At 58.1% G+C, this 19,095-nt stretch overlaps 2 protein-coding genes across 2 annotated transcripts in view; one reads left to right on the forward strand and one right to left on the reverse strand.

The window, feature by feature from the left end:
• Window positions 1-2,025: 2,025 nt before the first annotated feature.
• SLC5A10 (solute carrier family 5 member 10) overlaps window positions 2,026-19,095 on the forward strand; it is a 55,445-nt gene continuing 38,375 nt past the window's right edge. The window contains exons 1-9 of the mRNA XM_040245836.1: window positions 2,026-2,139; window positions 5,074-5,145; window positions 5,397-5,501; window positions 5,803-5,862; window positions 6,502-6,606; window positions 10,971-11,076; window positions 11,339-11,419; window positions 12,966-13,171; window positions 18,579-18,714. Coding sequence (XP_040101770.1) covers window positions 2,026-2,139; window positions 5,074-5,145; window positions 5,397-5,501; window positions 5,803-5,862; window positions 6,502-6,606; window positions 10,971-11,076; window positions 11,339-11,419; window positions 12,966-13,171; window positions 18,579-18,714 — 985 coding nt within the window. The remainder of the gene's footprint in view (window positions 2,140-5,073; window positions 5,146-5,396; window positions 5,502-5,802; window positions 5,863-6,501; window positions 6,607-10,970; window positions 11,077-11,338; window positions 11,420-12,965; window positions 13,172-18,578; window positions 18,715-19,095) is intronic.
• The window catches only part of FAM83G (family with sequence similarity 83 member G), a 28,981-nt gene continuing 22,608 nt past the window's right edge, over window positions 12,723-19,095 (reverse strand). Inside the window, exon 5 of the mRNA XM_040245835.1 lies at window positions 12,723-13,715. Coding sequence (XP_040101769.1) covers window positions 13,308-13,715 — 408 coding nt within the window. The 3' untranslated portion in view covers window positions 12,723-13,307. The remainder of the gene's footprint in view (window positions 13,716-19,095) is intronic.

Below are 19,095 nucleotides of genomic sequence, written 5' to 3' on the forward strand. Positions count from 1 at the left end.
AGGTAAATGGATAAACTGTGGTGCCTTCAGACAATGGAATATTATTCAAGCAGAAGGAAATGAATTATCAATCCATGAAACAATGTGGAGGAAACTAAAATGAATCTTAATAAGTGAAAGACAATCTAAAAAAGCTGCTCCTGCTAAGTCACTTCGGTCGTGTCCGACTCTGTGCGATCCCATAGACGGCAGCCCACCAGGCTCCCCCGTCCCTGGGATTCTCCAGGCAAGAACACTGGAGTGGACTGCCATTTCCTTCTCCAATGCATGAAAGTGAAACGTGAAAGTGAAGTCGCTCAGTCGTGTCCAGCTCTTAGCGACCCCAGGGACTGCAGCCTACCAGGCTCCTCCGTCCATGGGATTTTCCAGGCAAGAGTACTGGAGTGGGGTGCCATTGCCTTCTCCATGGAACACATGACAGCAAGAATAAACCCTAATGTAAACTCTGGACTCTGGATGGTGATGGTGTGTCCATGTGCAGTCACCAGTTGTGACTTTTTGGCTGGACAGCTGTTTGTCTTCCTGTCCTGGGTGAGCTGGCCCAGAGGAGTTGGATCTGCGAGTGTGGTCAGGGGAGGCTGGAGGAGAGTGTAGACTGTGATTGGACTGCTGTGTGGAATTTCTTCTCCATTCCCTCCCCTGCCACCTTCCCCCTGGCCCCATCCATCAGCTCATGTCGGCCGTCTCTCCCCAGGTCTTTTGATCAGACAGTGGAGGGGGTGGAGGACTCTGTCTAAGTGGTATATTTCCTTCTGAGACCCAGGCTATGGAGAGGGGACCAAAGACTGTTCTTTCAACTACTTCCTCTTTAGGAGACCAGTTTAATAAATCTGGACATTACCCAGTTGGGTCCCTCTGCAGTACAAAGTGACCTTTTGAGTCACGATGCATTTCCAACAATGAGTAAGACATCTGAGAACCTAGCTGGCCTAAGGTGGGGGTGGCTGGGGAGGATGGTCTGGGCCTGCCTGAGTCTACCGTAAGCAGCGACTTACTTCTTCCCGGTTGAGTCCTGCATGTGAGGGGGATTAATCTTCAAACCCTCTGCCTCGGTTACCAAGTGACAGTCACGGTTGGCTTTGCAGGCCCGTGTTCCCAGTGCCAGCCACTCATTCATTAACACTTCTGGAAGGGCTGCATGTCAGGGTAAACTCCAAATGCTCTGTGAAGCCACGGGCCATGTCACTGAGAGCTGCCCAGCTGCACACACTGATTTAATCAGTGAGCAAGCATCTGAGCAGGAGGGACATAGTGGATCCAAGCCATCACTGCCACCACTCAGGAGCATCTGGGGTTGGGTACAGGGCCGAAGCCCAGCTCTGGCCCTCAAGTGGCTGGATGGAGGCAGGTGGCCACCCTCCCGCCTCCTTCCCTGACTGTGACCCACAGCACTTACTCTGAGCGCAGAACGGGTCAGTGAGCAGAAAGGTTAAGCGTGGCCCAGCCTCTGGCAGATGCTTGCTCAATGTGGGGCCCAGTATCCGTGGTACTGGGAGACAAGGGGACCCAAGGGGATGATCAGGAAGGGGCTCTTGGGCCTGGTCTAGAAAAGAGGACAGGAAATGTGGTGACAAGCCTCTAGTGTCCAACAGAGCACGTTCTAGGACCAGGACTGCTGTGGCTGGAAGTGACCCAAGAGATGCAAGTCATTGCCAAGGGATACTGTCTTGGCAGTATCCCCAGAGGAGGGGCACTTGCCCCCAACCCTCCTGCTCCTTACCTGAATTGCATGCATTCGGTAACAAGCCCTTTCTTTCTGGGACAACTCTGGTTCCTCTGGGTCCACTAGACCCCTTTACATTTCCCAAGTCTCCTTGTGTGTAAAGAAGTGCCCCTCCCCCAGCGGTCCCCACGGGGCAGGGGAGGGGGTAGGGTGGAGAAGACCCAGCTGCACTTTGAAGCGTGCACCATGGGCTGGAATGTCACCGCCGTGCTGGTTTAATTATAAATTTACTGCCTGCCAGGAAGCCCTCTGCTCTGGTCCAGCCCTCAGTCCCACTCGCTCAGAGCTGGCCCTGCTGCAGGATGGCTGTGGACAACTCCACCAGCGACCCCCATACCCCAAGGCCGCAGCTGACCACAGTGGACATTGCCATCATCACCGTGTATTTTGCCCTGAACGTGGCCGTGGGCATATGGGTGAGAGGACAGTGGTGGCACAGGCTGGGGCGGGCGCTGGGGCGTGGGAACCATCCGGGATGTCCCTGGGCATGGCATCCTCTCTCTGGAGGCCTGATGCCCTTGGGCGCTCCTCCCAGCCCCAGGGAGATTTGCCGGAGACCTTGACCAAGTCCTTTTCTCTCTTTGGCGACAGATTCTCAAGTCTCTAAAGTGAGGAACAGGAAGTGTCTCTAAGGGCAGGTCGAGCAGGACGCTGGGGGCTTCTGTGCGGCTGATAAGCTGGCGCTTGGCACAGCACACAGTCTTCTGGCCTCCCCTCTGATGTCAGATGGGCTCACAGAATCATAGGGGTTCTTTGCTGTGCCCACACCAGCTGAGCCAAATCCAGGGAGGGGCAGTGGCATGCAGGGCCTGGGGTCTCTGTTGTAACAACACCATGTCCGCCAGCCTTGCCTAGTTAATAAGCCAGTTTCTTCGGCCTTTGAGAAGAGAGAAGGGCTTTAGGTCACCACAGGCTCCAGCAGCAGTGGGGCCACTGCTATGCAGATGCTGTGCGCATTGCACCCCTCAGCCCCATTGCAGGTGAATCCCAGGGCTTCAGGGGGCAGGGACTTGGGCAGTGAACCCAGGACCCTGCCCAGAGGGGAGGGCCTCCTCCATCTACTCCTACTCCTGGGTGGGAGGTGGACACAAGCCAGCCAGTCCTGTCTCCAGAGCTCACCCGGCTGGCACCCCTGAGCCCTGACTGGCAGTGTTCTTCCTCTCCAGCTGGAGAATGAAGGGCCCCTCTTATCTTCTCCGGCCATGGCCCCAGTTCTAGGATCCTTGGAAGTTGCTCAGCTTTTTGACCTTCAGGGTCTTTATCTGTAAGACATGTATCACCTGCCTGGTCCTAGGTCCCAAGTTCCCAAATGGGAGAGGTCTTCTACCTGAGGTGACCACATGTAAGGGACCCTGCTGCTGCTGTCGATCCTGTAGTAGAAAGTGCAAGTGGTGGAGGTAGAGGTGGAGGTGGTGGGTGGGGGAGCGGTGGAGATGATGGTGGAGGCAGAGGAGGGGCTGGTGGAAGTAACAGCTGCAGTGACTGGAATTCATTCTCCTGTGATTAAATAGTAACTCTCAGGCAGCCCAGTGCTGAGTGTCAGGAAAGTTGGGTCTGTGTGTTCTGGGAACAGTTACTTAACCTCCTGTTTCATCAAACACACCCTGTAGATCTGTACACTCGCCTCTCACAGCTGTTCCAGGGAGCACAAGAGCCCAGTGGATGTGAAAATCCATTCCAACTATAGTGTGCTGTGTTCTTGGGAGCACCGTGCTGGGGGTCAGAGGAGGGGCCCCTGCAGTGGAGGCTTTCTTTTAAAAAAATATTATCATTACTATTTATTAATTTATTTCCTGGTCTTAATGACCCAGAAAACCACAACAGTGTGGTCACTCACCTAGAGCCAGACGTCCTGAAGTGTGAAGTCAAGTGGGCCTTAGGAAGCACTGCTACGAACAAAGCTAGTGGAGGTGATGGAATGCCAGCTGAGCTACTTCGCATCCTAAAAGATGATGCTGTTAAAGTGCTGCACTCAATATGCCAGCAAATTTGGAAAACTCAGCAGTGGCCACAGGACTGGAAAAGGTGTTTTCATTTCAATCCCAAAGAAGGGAAATACTGAAGAATGTTCAAACTACCACACAATTGTGCTCATTTCACATGCTAGCAAGGTCATGCTCAAAATCCTTCAAGTTAGGCTTCAACAGTACATGAACCAAGAAATTCCAGATGTACAAGCTGGATTCAGAAAAGGCAGAGGAACCAGAGATCAAATTGCCAACATCTGTTGGATCATAGAGAAACCAAGAGAATTCCAGAAAAACATCTATTTCTGCTTCGTTGGCTATGCTAAAGCCTTTGACTGTGTGGATCACAACAAACTGGAAAATTCTTAGAGTTGGGAATATCAGACCACCTTACCTGCCTCCTGAGAAACCTGTATGCAGGTCAAGAAACAACAGTTAGGACTGGACATGGAACAATGGACTAGTTCAAAATTGGGAAAGGAGTGCATCAAGGCTGTATATTGTCACCCTGTTTATTTAACTTACATGCAGAGTACATCTGAGTACATGCAGAGTACATGAGGAATGGGACAGGCTCTGTGACTTAGGTGGCTTGGGACCCCTGGAGCTGGAGTGAGTCAGGACCACTCAGTCAACCGCTGGGAAAGATGAGGCCCTTGTAGGAAGGGAAAATGATATGAAAATGCTGTTGGCAACATCTACTACATCCTTGAGGATAAGAGAACACGACAGAGAAAAGCAGGAGCTAAGACCAGAGTGGCTCTGGAGGTTGTGCAGTGTACCACTTACGCAGCTGGACGTGGCCATCCTGGCAAGATGGTGAGAGTCCTCAGACTGCACTGTGTTCAGTGTGGCTGGATCATGAGTACAGAGAGAAAGCAGAGGTCAGCGGGGTGTAGTGGGACAGGCAGCCAGCAGTCATATCAGAAGCTTCGAGTGGTGGGCCCAGACAAACCAGCTCAGTCATCCTGACCATCTGGGCAGCAGAGAGCAGGCAGGTGGAGTCTGGGAGAACCAGGCCTGCATGTTGATGGACTCGTGTTTCAGCAAGTAGTGGTGCCTCTTCCTCTTGGGGGCTGGGCGATGGTCTGTGGTGTGGCTGCACGTTTGTTCATCCGTCCATCCATCCATTAGCTGATGAGCCTTCGAGTTGCTTCCACCCTCAGGCTGCGGTCCGTTACACAGCTGTGAGCAGCCCTGTGGGGGTCATCCGAGCACCTGCTCTCAACTCTCCCAGATGTAGCCGGGATGTAACTGCTGGGTCTTGGGCTCACCTGTGTGTCCCACTCTCTGGGGAGCCAGTGCACTATTTCCGCAGTAGTGGCCCATTGTCCCCTGCCTCTGGCCGAGTGAAGGCTCCAGTTTCTGCCCCTGTCTTTGCAGTCCTCTTGCCGGGCCAGCAGGAACACAGTGAGCGGCTACTTCCTGGCCGGCCGGGACATGACGTGGTGGCCGGTGAGTGCCCCCAACCCCTCCCACCCCTCCTTGCACTGGGGCCACATCTGACCCCTAGGTCAGCCTGCATCTGCATCCCTGCCATCACTGCCTGTGTCCTCCTCACACCCAGGGTCACCCCCAGGCTGGGCCAAGGAGGCAGAGATGGGGCCTAGGCCGGCAGGGGTCCCTGAGCGGCGGTGATGGGGCAGGTGGTAGAAGGCATGGAGAGGGCAGGGTCGATGCTAGCTCCTCCCCTCTCTCTCCTCCAGATTGGAGCCTCCCTCTTTGCCAGCAGCGAGGGTTCAGGCCTCTTCATTGGACTGGCGGGCTCGGGAGCGGCTGGAGGCTTGGCAGTGGCTGGCTTCGAGTGGAATGTGAGTTCCAGAGGAGGGTGTCCACCGTGGGTGGGAGTGGGTGGGGTGGGCAGCAACCTTGATAGGTGCTGGATGATGCTTATCAGAGCCCACCCCTCCATGGCCAGAGGCAGTACCCAGCAACCCAGAAGGGCAAGATCCAGGCAGGCAGGGTTGATGGGGAAGTCAGGTCTACAGAATGCTGCAGGCAGGGAGCCCTGAGCCTCAGCCATCATCCTTAGTGTTCAGGGCTGCAGAGAGGAGGCAAGGACAGTTCTCGACCCTGTATGTCCCTATTCTTACCTGCCTCTGTCCCCCACAGGCTACCTATGTGCTGCTGGCCCTGGCATGGGTGTTTGTGCCCATCTACCTGTCCTCGGAGGTGAGTCTGCTCAGGGACAGCCCAGCTGGGGGCCTTGGGACAGCTGGGCCTGGGGTGGAGTGGGTGGTGGCAATGGGCACGACCCCTGGCTTCGCACATGAGTTGGTAAGTGAAACCACAAGTCTCAGCTCTGGGTTTGTTTCTAGTCCTGCCTAATGTTCCTATCAACCCATGGAGTCAGGTCCCCTGGGCCCTCAGCCCAGGTGCCTTGTCTGTTGGTCTCTACTGTACCTGCATGTTGCATCTGGAGGAGGATGCTCCATCTACCTGAGCACACAGGCTGCACACCTGGGCTGCAAGTCACATCCTCAATTGTGCCGCTTCTTTAGTCCCAGCCGGCGTCACTAAGTCCGGTGGTTCACATTTCCTGGATGTCTCAGTCTCATACTTCCCCATCTAGCCAGAGCTCATCTGAATTTGTTATAACAGCCTTCCAACTTGTTCCCTGCCCCCAGCCACAGCCCCCCATGCTCCCCTCCAGTCTCAGCCCGCTACGGCCCAGCCTAAGCCCCTCACCATGTGATCGGAAGTGTAAGCCTGGAATTCTAGGCCTGGTGCTGGGGCTGTGAGATGCTCCGGGCCCAGTTGCTAGCTGTGGCCTTGCACCAGTGAGCTTAGCCCCCCGGCCTGTGCCCCTAGATCGTCACCATGCCTGAATACATGCAGAAGCGCTACGGGGGCCAGCGGATTCGCATGTACCTGTCTGTCCTGTCGCTGCTGCTGTCCGTCTTCACCAAGATATCGGTGAGCCACCCCTTCCCCCACCAGCTTCTGGCCAGCTTAGCCGGAACATCCCTGCTCTGGGGCCCTCAAAGCGACCTGACAGCCCCTGATCTGCCTCTTCCTTGTCTGACAGCTGGGGAGACCAAGGCCCAGAGAGGCACATTGACTTGCCCAGGATCACACAGCTGCACCAGGGTCCTGGGAGGGGGCAGAATGCAGCCCTGTGACTCCTGCTTTGCCCCTGGGTTCTTGTCTGGGCTCTGGGTCCCGGTTCTGGCCAGCCAAGAGTGCCCACTAGGGGGCGCCCAGAGCCTTCTGTCTCTGGCCCAAGGTGGCAAGTGGCTGTCAGCTCCACTGCCAGGCTGACCCCCCTTTCCCTGGGGGGCCTGGCCTGGGCACATCATGTCCACACCCTGGGTCTCACAGGGAGGGAGACTGAGGCCAGGATGGGGGGAGCTGGTCCCAAGCCCATGGGGCCTCCATGGCCACTCCAGGCCTGTGTTCTCCCTGCTGAGTCCCCATCACCAGCCTGTTCCCGGAGGCCATCCAGCCACTCCAGCTCTGGCAAGGCTCAGAGGTGGACAGCGGTCCCTGCACAGACCGAGCCTGGTTGCTCCCTCCTGCCTGGCAGCTTCTGCAGGGTGTCCAGGGCTTCCTCCTCCACTACCCTGGGAGCCCCAGGAGCCCCGGGAGCCTCTCCTCGGCCAGGCCTCCACCTGGGCTGCCAGGACCCTGCTGGGTGGGAGTGGGTTTCTGAGGGGGGTTGGTTAGTAAGCAGGCCCCACCTTTTCTCCTGAGGGTCTCCCCCAGGGCTTTCTCCTGGAGGGGGCGCTGCTGCCCTCCAGGACAGCTCCCATGTGCTTCCTCCTCCCTCTCCTGCCCCTCCTGAGCCCCCGCCCCTCTGGAAGCAAGGACTCAGCACGGTGGGGGGTACAGATGTAACACAGGGGATGGACCTCAGAAGAGAAGGCAGCATTCCTGCTGGGTGGCACAGAGCCAGGGTCTAGTGGAGAAAAGGATGCTGATGGGGAGGGCAAACGCCAAGGAGGCGGGGGTGGTGTGGGATGCTTTGGGGGTGGTCATGGCGGGGGGCTCAGACCCCAGGGGTCAGACACCTCAGGACCAGAGGAGGAGCCGGTTGGGGGTGACAGGGAGCAGTGGGCCTGGGACTGACCAGCAGTCACACAGCCAGACCAAGGCTGCATGTCGCTCTCGGGGGCCCCTCCTACCCCAGGCCAGAGGGCTGGTGAGAGGTGAGGAAGGGATGTGAGTGCCCAAGGGGCCCAGGGGCTTTGAGCAGGCTTGTGTTAGTGCCACCATCCTCCCCCACCGGAGGATGCACTTGAGCAGATGGGGGTGAGAGGTGAGGGGCCAGGGTGGGGTCTGCCAAGGCCAACCTCTGGGCGTAAGGGTCCCCCAGCCCATTTGTCCTATGAATCAGACAGAGACCACGGTTGAAGTCCAGAGGGCTGATCACTGCCCCACTTTGTGATGAGATGACTCAGTTGTCATCATTCAGTCGCTCAGTCGTGTCCGACTCTCTGTGACCCCATGGACTGTAGCTCACCAGGCTCCTCTGTCCATGGGGTTCTCCAGGCAAGAATACTGGAGTGGGTTGCCATTGCTTTCTCCAAGGGATCTTCCAGACCCAGGGATCAAATCCTCATGTCCTGCATTGGCTGGTGGATTCTTTATCACTAGCGCCACTGGGGAAGCCCCAGGTGACTCAGTTTACCCACCTATAAAATGGGAGGGAACCCGCTGATGTCAAGGCTGGGGCTTCTGCACTGAGGCTGGGGCTGCACAGATGAAGTGGGAGGAAAGCAGGGGGAATGCTGATTGCCAGGCCAGGCCTTGGAGGGACTGGGTTCCACTGACCAAGGCTTTGGGCTGAAGCTATTTGCAGCTCTGGAGCCCAGCAGGGCCCCTGAGGCCCTGACCTCACTGGGCAGAGCCCCTGGAATGCCCTGTGTGTCCACGTGCCCAGGACTCACCCCAGCTCCAGCCTGCTCAGAGACCATAGGGCCCACCTGCTGCCTGCCCCAGGCAGGGACACTAGTCTGCAGAGAGAACCGCCAAATGACCCCAGGGGGCCTAAAGTCTGGAGGGTAGCCAAGCTCCATCACTGTGTGCTCCAGGCCAGTCACTTAACCTCTAGACAGTAGAGAAACCCGGTCTGATGCCTTGGGTCATTCAGGAGCTCGAAGCCAGTTGCTTCAAACCTCTGCACCTGTGTGCCCCTCTGTGGAGTGGAGAGGCTCCCTCAGGGGTCCCACCTGCCCCACCTTGGCTTCCCCTGCTCTGGGTCTGCAGAGGTCAGGGGGCTGGTGGGGGCTGAGCACCATGCTGGTGGTGCTCCACACCCACCCCCCACTTTAAAGACAGGGTCCCTGAGGCTCAGGAGGTAGGGTGACCTGCTCCCCAGGGTCACAGACCCAGGCCTCTTAGCTCCTACATAGCTGCAGCTCGCCTGGGCCCCCAGGACAGAGTTCAGCAGAAGGAGAGGTCCAATGGTGCTGGGGGACAACCTGGAGCCTGCAGCTGACCGCACACTTACCTGGCCTCTAGCAGCACCAGGAGCCTTTACAGAGGCCGCGCAGGGTCCCCGAATCTCACCTCCACACCCATGCCTGTGCTGTCCCCGCCGCCCAACCATTACTCTCGGAAGGAAGTCCCTGGTCTGCAGAGCAGTTTGGGAAGCAGGGCGTCTGGGGCAGGCTGAGTCCTGAGTGATGCAGATACAGAGACATTCCCGGATGGAGGGACCTGGTTGAGCTGAGGCCTGGAGGCAGCAAAGTGCTGGGCATGGAACAGCAGCCAGTCTGGCGTGACCAGAGTCACTTGGGCTTAAAGGCAGAGCCTGAAGGCTGGGCACATGGACCAGGGCTCCCTTCCGAGGTGACTAGGGTCTGGGGAGGGGTCTTTTTTTCTTTCTTTGGTTGTTCTGGATTTTGGTTGCTGTGCAAATTTTCTCTAGTTGCAGGACATGGGCTTCTCACTGCCGTGGCTTCTCTTGTTGTGGAGCAGACTCTAGGCACGCAGGCTCAGGAGTTGCAGCTCACAGGCTCTAGAGCACAAGCTCAGTAGTTGTGGTGCAAGGGCTTAGTTGCCCTGAGGCCTGTGGGATCTTCCCTGACCAGGGATAGAACCTGTGTCTCCTCTACTTTCTAGAACCCGCCCCCTGCTCCCATTGCGTGGCTACTCCCATCTCTGATAACTTGCCAGGGCCTGACCATGGGGAGGTCCCTTCACCTCCCTGTTCCTGGTCTGATGGAGTGGGATGAGAGGGGTAGGGCTTGGAGAGACCTTCCTGCTCTTATATTCAACAGCTCTGGGCTCCTCAGCTTGGGCTGCACTGGCTCGCTGCCAGGGGTGGGGGCAGAGTGAGGGGCCACTGTTCTGAGAGCAGCTTGTCAGCATCCCCACACTGGCTGGTCTCTGCTCCAGGAGAGGGGAGGGGAGGAGCCTGGGTAAGCAGGGGTCTGAGAGCCTGACTTCAACAGGACTGCTGGGGCCCTAGCTGGGCCGGTGTTCTGGTCTCACGCAGACTGTCCCCCATGTGGCAGCTGACCCGTGGCCTTGCCCAGCCTTCTCAGGAGCCTCTTGGCCCCACAGGCTGTGTTTTGGGGTATCTTCCTGACATGAAGCAGGTTTGGACACTTGGGGGGTGGGGCCCCTGGTCTAGTCCCTAGGTCCTGCAGAACGGGGTCCTCCCTCCTTTTCCAGGCACCCACTGCACAGTGAAGGTGTCTGTGTGTGGTCTGTAAGGCCTGTTCCAGCACTGATATTCTCAGGCTCACCCCAGAGCCCTGACTGTCCTGTGCTCCCCAGAGTCTGGGACGGCAGGACTGAGTCCAGTTCAGCCCCTGGGAACAAGCTCCAGCCTGAGACGTGGTCCTGGTTTCAGTTTCAACCCCATGGGGAGGGTTCAATAAGCAAGAGCGCCCCTCTGTTCCCCCAGCCTGGCCCGGCGTAAGTCTGGTCTCTTCTCGGGGGCCCTGCCTAACAAGGAACAGACCATAGGGACCCATTTTACACAGAAAGACGTGGGTCTGGAGACTGAGACACAGGGTCCTGTTCTCTGAGACCCACTCCTCCCCCAGGAAGCCCTCCAGGACTCTCCTCCATCCTCAGGCAGGAGCCAAAATGAACAACAAGCTGCTCCCTGGTGGGTAGAGGCCGCTTAGGACTTTATTAACATCCGCAATGTCCCCTGCCCACCGTTGTCTACAGCCAGGATGCACCCCTGCTCAGGACAGCCCCTGGTGGGTGAGGCGATCTCCCCTTCCCTGTCAACGAGGCACCAAGGCCACTGGGCAGATGCGTGGTGCTCTGGGTCCTGGGGTCACCTTGGGCCTCTACACATGCTTCTTTCACTTCCCCAGATCGACCTGTATGCGGGGGCCCTGTTCGTGCACATATGCTTGGGCTGGAACTTCTACCTGTCCACGGTCATCATGCTCGCCATCACGGCCCTTTACACCATCACAGGTACAGCACCCGGGGACACACGGGAAATTGGGAGGCTAGCTGGCGGGGGTTCAAGGCACCTCCTCCTGTAGCCTGGGACCTGGCCAGTTTGAGCCAGGCACATGGGCCTCTGCAGCTGCTCAGCCGGCCTGGTTGCTGTATCCACCTATGCAAGGGCAAGGGGCATGGGTGTGGGACAGCTATCCCTCCCAGAGCTCGGTTGCCTCCCCATTCCTCCCCCATCGAGGCCAGGTGCCTCTAGCTCTGTCGTCTCCACTTGCAGGGGGCCTGACTGCTGTCATCTACACAGATGCCCTGCAGACACTCGTCATGGTGGCGGGGGCCGTGATCCTGACGATCAAAGGTGAGGGCCATGGGCCTACCCAGTAGCAGGCCCCCATGTCGGCCTAGGGGTGGGTGTCCTCACAAGGCCAGGCTGTGGGGCCCTCAGCCCCCTGCCAGCCTCCCCTGAGTGGCAGAAGCCTGTTCCCCTCTCGCCCCAGCTGCCCTGTGGCACTTCTGTCACCAGCTCAAGCCGGCTGGTGTTTGGCTGCAAAGCTGATGCAGGAAGCAGGGCCATCCATATCCATGCTGGCTCAGTTATGGGAGGTGGGGCTGTGGGTGGTGTGCCCCCACACCACTGGGAGACCACGTACTTGCCTGGACATCTGCCCCCCACTGTTTGAAACCTTGTACAAGACCCCAAGAAGTGCTGTGGCAGGCAGGACAAAGGCAGGGTGGGAAGAAGGGGGAACAGGGGTAAGCTTGGGGTTTTCCCGGAGGTAGCGAGCTCCTCAACCTGGGAAGCATGCAAGCAGAGCCAGGAGGAGCCCATAGAGGGCAAACAGAGGCCTTTACAGTCTTTTCCAGACTCAGACTCTAGGACCCTTGTTTAGTGTCTGTACCTTTGCTCTGAGCGCTCACCTCGGCCTGGCCTGGGCTCCGGGTGGGAATGATGCTGGGGGCTGTGGGGAGGGGGTGGGGAGCGGGGCCTGGGGCTGTCTGGGCTTTGTGTACCTGCCTCCTCACAGACCAGGGGCCTGTGTCCCCAGAGCCCACTGCAGGAAAGCACCTGGGCAGCCAGGCCCAGTCTGGTTAGGGGTGCTGGGGCAGTGATCACAAACAAAGCAAAAGCCACAGGCTTCCCTGGTGCCTCAGCTGGTAAAGAATCCTCCTGCAATGCGGGAGACCTGGGTTCAATCCCTGGGTTGGGAAGATTCCCCTGGAGAAGGGAAAGGCTACCCACTCCAGTATTCTGGCCTGGAGAATTCCATGGACTGTATAGTCCATGGGATCACAAAGAGTTGGGCACAACTGAGGGACTTTCACTTTTGGCCCAGACCCCAGGGCAGACAAAGAACAGTGAGTGGTGAACATGATCTCGGCTCCGGCCAGCTGGCTGGCAGTGTGGCCTTGGCGGCTCCCCTGCCCTCTCAGGACCCTGTTTCCCATCTCAGAGCCACACCCACCCTGCCCCCCAGCCACTCTCAGCTCCACCAAAGTCTCATCCTTTGGAAGCCCCTGGGTCAGGACATTAGCCCTTCCGACTACCAGGGAAAGTCCTCGAGTGCCAAGGAAAAGACGCGGCTGCATCCTCAACTCAACAGTGAGCCTGGCAGGGGGCCCCCTCCTGACCGACGGGCATCCAGAGGCTGCAGGACATGGGATGCCCACGTGCAAAATGTTCCTTTAATATTATTACTTTAAATACAAATAAAATAGTCTTTTGAATTCACTTTTTTAAAAAAACCCTCTATCTCCACACCTTTCCAGACATTGGGAAAGGTAATGGGAAAAAGCTGAGTCTCCTGTACTTGTGAGACTCCTGAGTTACTTGTGAGACGAGGGCAGTAGGGCCGCGAGTCACAGCCACCAGCCGCTGACCATCACCATCCCACCCGCCCCTGCAGCTTTCGAGCAGATTGGTGGGTACGAGCAGCTGGCAGAGGCCTACGCCCGGGCTGTCCCATCCAGGACCATCTCCAATACCACGTGTCACGTGCCCCGGGCAGACGCCATGCACATGTTCCGAGACCCCTACACTGGGGACCTCCCGTGGACTGGGATGACCTTCGGCCTGACCATCATGGCCGCCTGGTACTGGTGCACTGACCAGGTGAGGGTCCATGTTGCCCCCCTCCCCCATTCCTGCCTTCCAGGGTGCCTGTGGAGGTGCGGGTGGCCCAGGAACCCCTGCACGGTGAGCCCAGGCTGGGCAGAGGCCATGGACGGTGTGGCCCGGGCACGGGGTGCTAGGGGTCCTTGTGGTCCTGGGGGGCGTGGGCTCGCCGTTTAGAGTCAGATGGGGCCCACTGGCTGCCACCCGTCCTGGCCTTCAGGTGCTTTGACTGGGACAGTTTGGAGTATGGGATTCCCAAGGGGCTGGGGTGTTCCTCGGTGGCCCTGCTGTTGGTCAGGGCACTGGCATTTCGGGCTGGCCTTGGGCTCCCAGGACCCGGCAACATGCGGGGCCCTGGGCCGCTCTTGGCCTGCCAGTGCTGGGGGCTTGCCACAGCTGGGCCTGCTTTCCTGCTGGAGCTCTGGGTGCCATCGGCAGTGGGGCGGAACCGCGGGGATCCCAGGGTCCTCAATGGCCGCGGGAAGCCGTCTTTCTCCCTGGTGCCCGAGGCAGGGGCTCCGTAGTGGTGAAACCGCTGGCCCTGGTGGAGAGAGAGCACACAGGTGAGACCCGGGGGCTGGAGGCAGCTCTACCCCTTCGTGAGGGCTCTGGCCTGCAGCGAGCACACCTGGTTTTGTTCTCTGGCCCTGCCCACGCCAGCTGAGGGTCCTGGACACGTTTCCTTCCCTCCTCCGTGCCTGTTTCCCCACAGGTACTACGGAAGTGATCCTGCCCTTATGGTCACATCAAGGCCAGCGCCTGCTCCTCCCCAAGCCCCTGCCCACCTCCCCCATCTGTAAGGGGTCAGATAGGCCTCCACCTGGGCCAGGTCTCTGGTGCCTAGGGGCGGAGTCCCCCTCCCAAGCTGGCACCAGGTGGCCTCAAGGGGCCACGCTCCCTCCCTGGGCAGAAGCAGATGATGCCCTGCCTGCCTGAGGGCTGTGGGTACCTTCAGGCAGCTCTCAGGTGGGAGGGGCCCTCAGGGGCACTGGCCTCACCACTGTCCTTGATTCTGGACCATGGCCCGAGGACCCCACCCTGGGAGTGAGGCCACCTGGCCGGGAGTCGACCCAGCCAGTCACAGTGGAGTGAACGGGGACAGACTTCCTGGGAGGCGGGCCCGGCAGTCCATCCACAGGACGGGACACTGAGGCCAGGGTGGGTGCCAGCCGGTGAGGGGCAATCTGCATCTCCCAAGTATAGGCGTTGCATGTGCTCGCCAGGAGACCCTGTCTGGGCTGTGACTGTGGGACGCAATCGAGGTGGGAAGGACCCTGGGCCTCAGTTTCCCCACCTGTGATAAGTGACATGTGACATGGTCACATGCCCAAGAGTCCCTGTAGGCTGTACCCACTGCAGGCGTCTGCCCAGCACCTGGGAGGATTGAGGCCCAGCCCAGGTGAGTGAGGGTCTGGATGAAAGGCCAGCAGTGGAGGGTTGGCAGGGGGTGCCTGGCAGTCCTGTGGACCAGTCGCAGCCCCTTCCTCACCAGGCACCTCTCATTCCCTCCTCGCTCAGCGTGGGCCTGGCATGGCCCTGAGTCCAAGGGCGGGACAGCACTCAGGAGATTCTCCCATGAAGGCCGAGTGAGTCAGCACTCAGCCTGGCCTGGAGGTCAGGGCTGGATCAGGCCCCTTCTTGGATAAGAAGGTCACATGGGGAGGCAGAGGCACTGCTGACCCCATGGAGGTCTAGAGTGCCAGGAGCTTGGGGCCATGCCTGGCCTCAGCCCAACCTCCCTGTCCCCCTCCTGCTCAGTCTGGGTCTACCCAGGGAACCACTGGGCCTCGGACCAGATCCCCAACCACCCAGGTACTGGTCCACTGGGTCCTACTCAGCCCCTGATCCAGGCAGCCCCACGGTGTGGTCAGTGCCACATAGCAGATCTGTGTGCTGGGGCCATGAATGCTTTTCACCTTCTTCAGACATTTCAGTGTCTCCCAGCTCAGCCGCAGCGTGTAGGTGACACTCAGAACCCAACAAAACCAATGAAACAGGAGGTGGGGGCTGGCCAGGCACTGGGCTCCTCTCTGGGGGTTGCCGTACCCTCCCACTGCAGCTGTTTGTCTGCACAGCGGGGAGGCACACAGACAGGAAGGGCCCTGGGCCTGCCTACTCCGGCGGTGCTGGAGCACACTTGGTCCCATCGCAGCTGCAGTTTCAGATGGACCGTCCCTCTTGGGCAGCAGCTGGGTCTGTCTGCAGAGGCCACAACCTCCAGGATCTGCTGCGGACCGGGTGCCATGTTGAGTGCACTGCCCCTGTCACCCTCGTTCCCACGAAATCCTCTCTTGTCCCCATCTCACAACCGAGCGTCTAAATGCTCCTGGGCCAGCACAGGGCCACGGGTGACCCTGTGGTGACCCTGAGAGACGCCCGCCCTCCATGACTCGCCGCCAGTCAGCCAGAACTGGGCTTGGCGGTCCACAAGCGGCCTCATCCAGGATGTGCAGCAACTGTGAGGGTTGGGGGTCACATCCCACCTTGCAGGCGAGGACACAGCACTTCGGTGCAGTCCCGTGGCTGAGCGGGGAGAGGGAGCAGCCTCAGGCGGGGCCTGTGTGGCAGCGGTGCTGATGCTGCTGGGGACGGGGTGGTGGTCCTGACCTGGGCTGCGTGGGCACCACTTCTCCAGCTGCGGAGTGGGGCAACCATGACTGTCCCGCCCCCAACCTGGGCCTGGCCACCAAGAGAGTATGGAGTGATATCACAGAAGACGGCAGGGATTCAGGGAAACGCTCCTGTGAGGAGTGTAGCCCCAGCTCTCGTAATCACAGGACATCAAGGGGAGGGTCTACAGAGAACCACAGCTCACCCCTCACTGCAGACAGGGAAACTGAGGCCCAAAGCGAGGAACGGACTGTCCCAAGTCAGAGCTGGTGGAGAGGAGGTGGAACCAGCCTGGCCCTGCAGCCCCCGTGCTGCCAGCCTGGCACCGGCCATGTTTTAAGACAAGCAAAGGCAGTTTATTCTGAGCTGCAGCAGGGGAGGCGGCTCCCGTCCCTCATGTTTGGCAGAAACTCAGAGGCAAGCAGAGGAGGGGGAGCCTCTCAGAGGCACAGAGGGGAGGCTGGGGGGGCGGGCACTGAGAGGAGGCCACCAGCCTGGGGACGCAGGAGGCAGGGACTGAAACAGGACGCCTGTGAGAACGGTCAGGGTGGGGGGACGAGTTGGAGACAACAGTTAGAGAAGCTGCTAGTTATTAATTAGGTCCTGAACACCTGGGGCTGATCGTTACAAAGTCACCGTGCAGCTTCCTGGGCGGGTGATGGAAACAGCCATCTGCCTTCCCGCCTGCCTCTGAGAGACATCAGGGCAGTGGTTTCCCAGGCAGGTTGCCTCAGGTCGTGGATCAGAGTACTATCTTTTTTTTCTATTGGTCGAGCCACAAGGCTGTGGGATCTTAGTTCCTCAGCCAGGGCCTGAATCCAGGGCTAACTACTGGCCCACCAGGGAAGTCACAAAGTTCTGTTTCTGTATGCAGCCCAGCCACCGTCCATGCGCTGTTCAGTCTGTATGGGATGGGCTTCCACAGTTAGTATGTGTGAGTATGCCTCCAAGGACATGCTTTCACTTTTGCATCTGGAGGTGACTATAACAAGAAAATTGCACCGAAGCCTAAATTTTCAGGGATCACCATCTCTGATCCAGAGCTCCTTTATCAAGCAAGTTTACAATCTTCAGGGCATTTTCTGAGATGTTTAGAGGGAGCTCTGAAGAAGCTCATGGCAGTTTCTCTTAAGGGCGCCAAACCCAAATGGGCACCTAGAGGCCTCTAGGATGGACATTTGCAATTTCTAGTCTTTAGAAAATCCACTTTCATCAAAGCAAAGGTTTACCCTAAAACAAAGGCTGTGTCCATGCCTATGCACAACCCTGTGATTCTGCACTTGCTCCCCAGGATGTTAACTGTCCCCAAGCAGCAGACATTAGATCAAGTGGGGACCAGTAGGCACCTAACTACTAGGTACTTACTACCTTCCCCCAAGCAAGAACCTGGGAGAAGATGGAGAAAGATTGCATGCAGGAAGCACCTGAGGTCCTTGGTGAAGAACAGGCTATAGGGGCTTCCCTCTGGCCAGTGGTTAGGAATCCACCTGCCAATGCAGGAAACACAGGTTCAATCCCTGGTCCAGGAAGATCCCACATGCTGCGGAGCAACTAAGCCTGTGCCTGAGGCCCATGCGCCTAGAGCCTGTGCTCCGCAACAGGAGTAGCCCCCGTCTCGCGGCAACTAGAGAAAACCCAAGCATAGCAATGAAGACCCAGCACAGCCAAAGATAAAAAACAAAAAAACAGTCTGCAAGCCTCTATTTCCCACGTGTGTCCTTCCCGCCCCTTTGCTTTGATGTCAACATAGGTAATTTTCTTCAGTTGATGAAAAGGTGCTGGAGGATGAGCCAGGGAGGGTGGAGTCACCAAGTGAACCCAAGGAATGTTCTAGTGGATTCCATTGGCTGCACCCTTAGAGCTTTGTAAATTGCTCTGTCCCCACCTGATTTAGCAGGAAAACATCTATTTTAGAGCTCACCCTGACTGGGACCCTGTAATTAATTGCTTCACCAACAGCCATGTCAGAGGCAACTGCTAGGAGCCACTTGTCAAACTCGTGTGTTTGGAAAATAAGTGAAAATCACAAAGAATTTCTACTTCTGAACTGCAGGAAGTGATTTAAACTGCAGAACAACAACTGAAAAATACTTGCATCTGAAAGTTATAGACTGCACAACTGTGAACATACTAAAAACCATGGAGTCGTATGCTTTACGTGGCTGAACTGTGTGTGAATCGTATCTTGGTAATGCTGCTGTTCTTAACAAGCAGAATCGTGGTGTCAGAACTGGGAGGATCTCAGATGCCATCAGTTCCAACTACCCCCTCCCATTCTGCAGATCTGGAAATTGAGGCCCAGATAGGCGTCGCCTGTGGCTGCATGAAAAATTGCCCTCATGTTGCAGCTTCTAGATCCTTCCACAATTGACATGCAAGCTTCCCCAAACCCAGGTCCTAAAGCTCCAGACCTCTGCCTGGGACACAAAACACAGCTGGAACCAGTGTCTACTCCTGACACGTGCATGAGCCTGCCGGCCTCTCATGCAACGCAGGAGGTGGTGGGAGGGTGTGGGGGGGTGGTCGCTGACACTGCTCCATGGTCTTCTCCAGCCCTGACAACTGCCGGAGTGACAGGCTGGGCAGGACCAACACTTCTCTGCTCGACAGATGGGAAGACTGAGTCCTGGGGAGAACCTGGGCCCCAGATGCTCAGACAACCAGCAGGGGTGCAGTCAGGGGTCAGGGAGGGTGCATCCAGGGCTGACAGGTCAGCTTCTATCTCACACACTCCCTGAGCCCCGCGAAGGGGGAATCCGGGGCAGCTGAGACTCACCCCCTCCCCTGCCCCCAGGTCATCGTGCAGCGGTCACTGTCCGCCCGGGACCTGAACCACGCCAAGGGGGGCTCCATCCTGGCCAGCTATCTCAAGATGCTGCCCATGGGCCTGATCGTCATGCCGGGCATGATCAGCCGCGTGCTGTTCCCAGGTAGGACACGCTCCAGGGGCAGGGTTGCAGGATCCGGAGGGCACCAGGAGGAGAGGCCAAGGACAGGCAAGCTGTTTCCCGGCCTAGGGGAGCGGTGAGGGGTGTGGTCCCTGGGCCACAGTCAAAGGGATCCACACGGAGGTAGCTGGATATGAGGTCCGGACAAAGACCACCTACTGCTGAGTGACCTCAGGGTGTGAAGGAGCACCTCTGTACACTGCCATCCCCTCATCGCAAACTCGGGAGCAGACCACCCACATGACCCTGCGCGCTTGTCACTTCTGGGCATGCTACAAGTGTCTCCTTCTGGCTCTTGGTCCCTGGCTCAGGCTGCCTCTGTGGGATGCTGGGTAGTGACCTGCCGCATGCAAGCCCTACCTG

The sequence above is a fragment of the Oryx dammah genome, unplaced genomic scaffold (assembly GCF_014754425.2).
Source record: "Oryx dammah isolate SB20612 unplaced genomic scaffold, SCBI_Odam_1.1 HiC_scaffold_8, whole genome shotgun sequence".
Lineage (NCBI taxonomy): Eukaryota > Metazoa > Chordata > Mammalia > Artiodactyla > Bovidae > Oryx > Oryx dammah.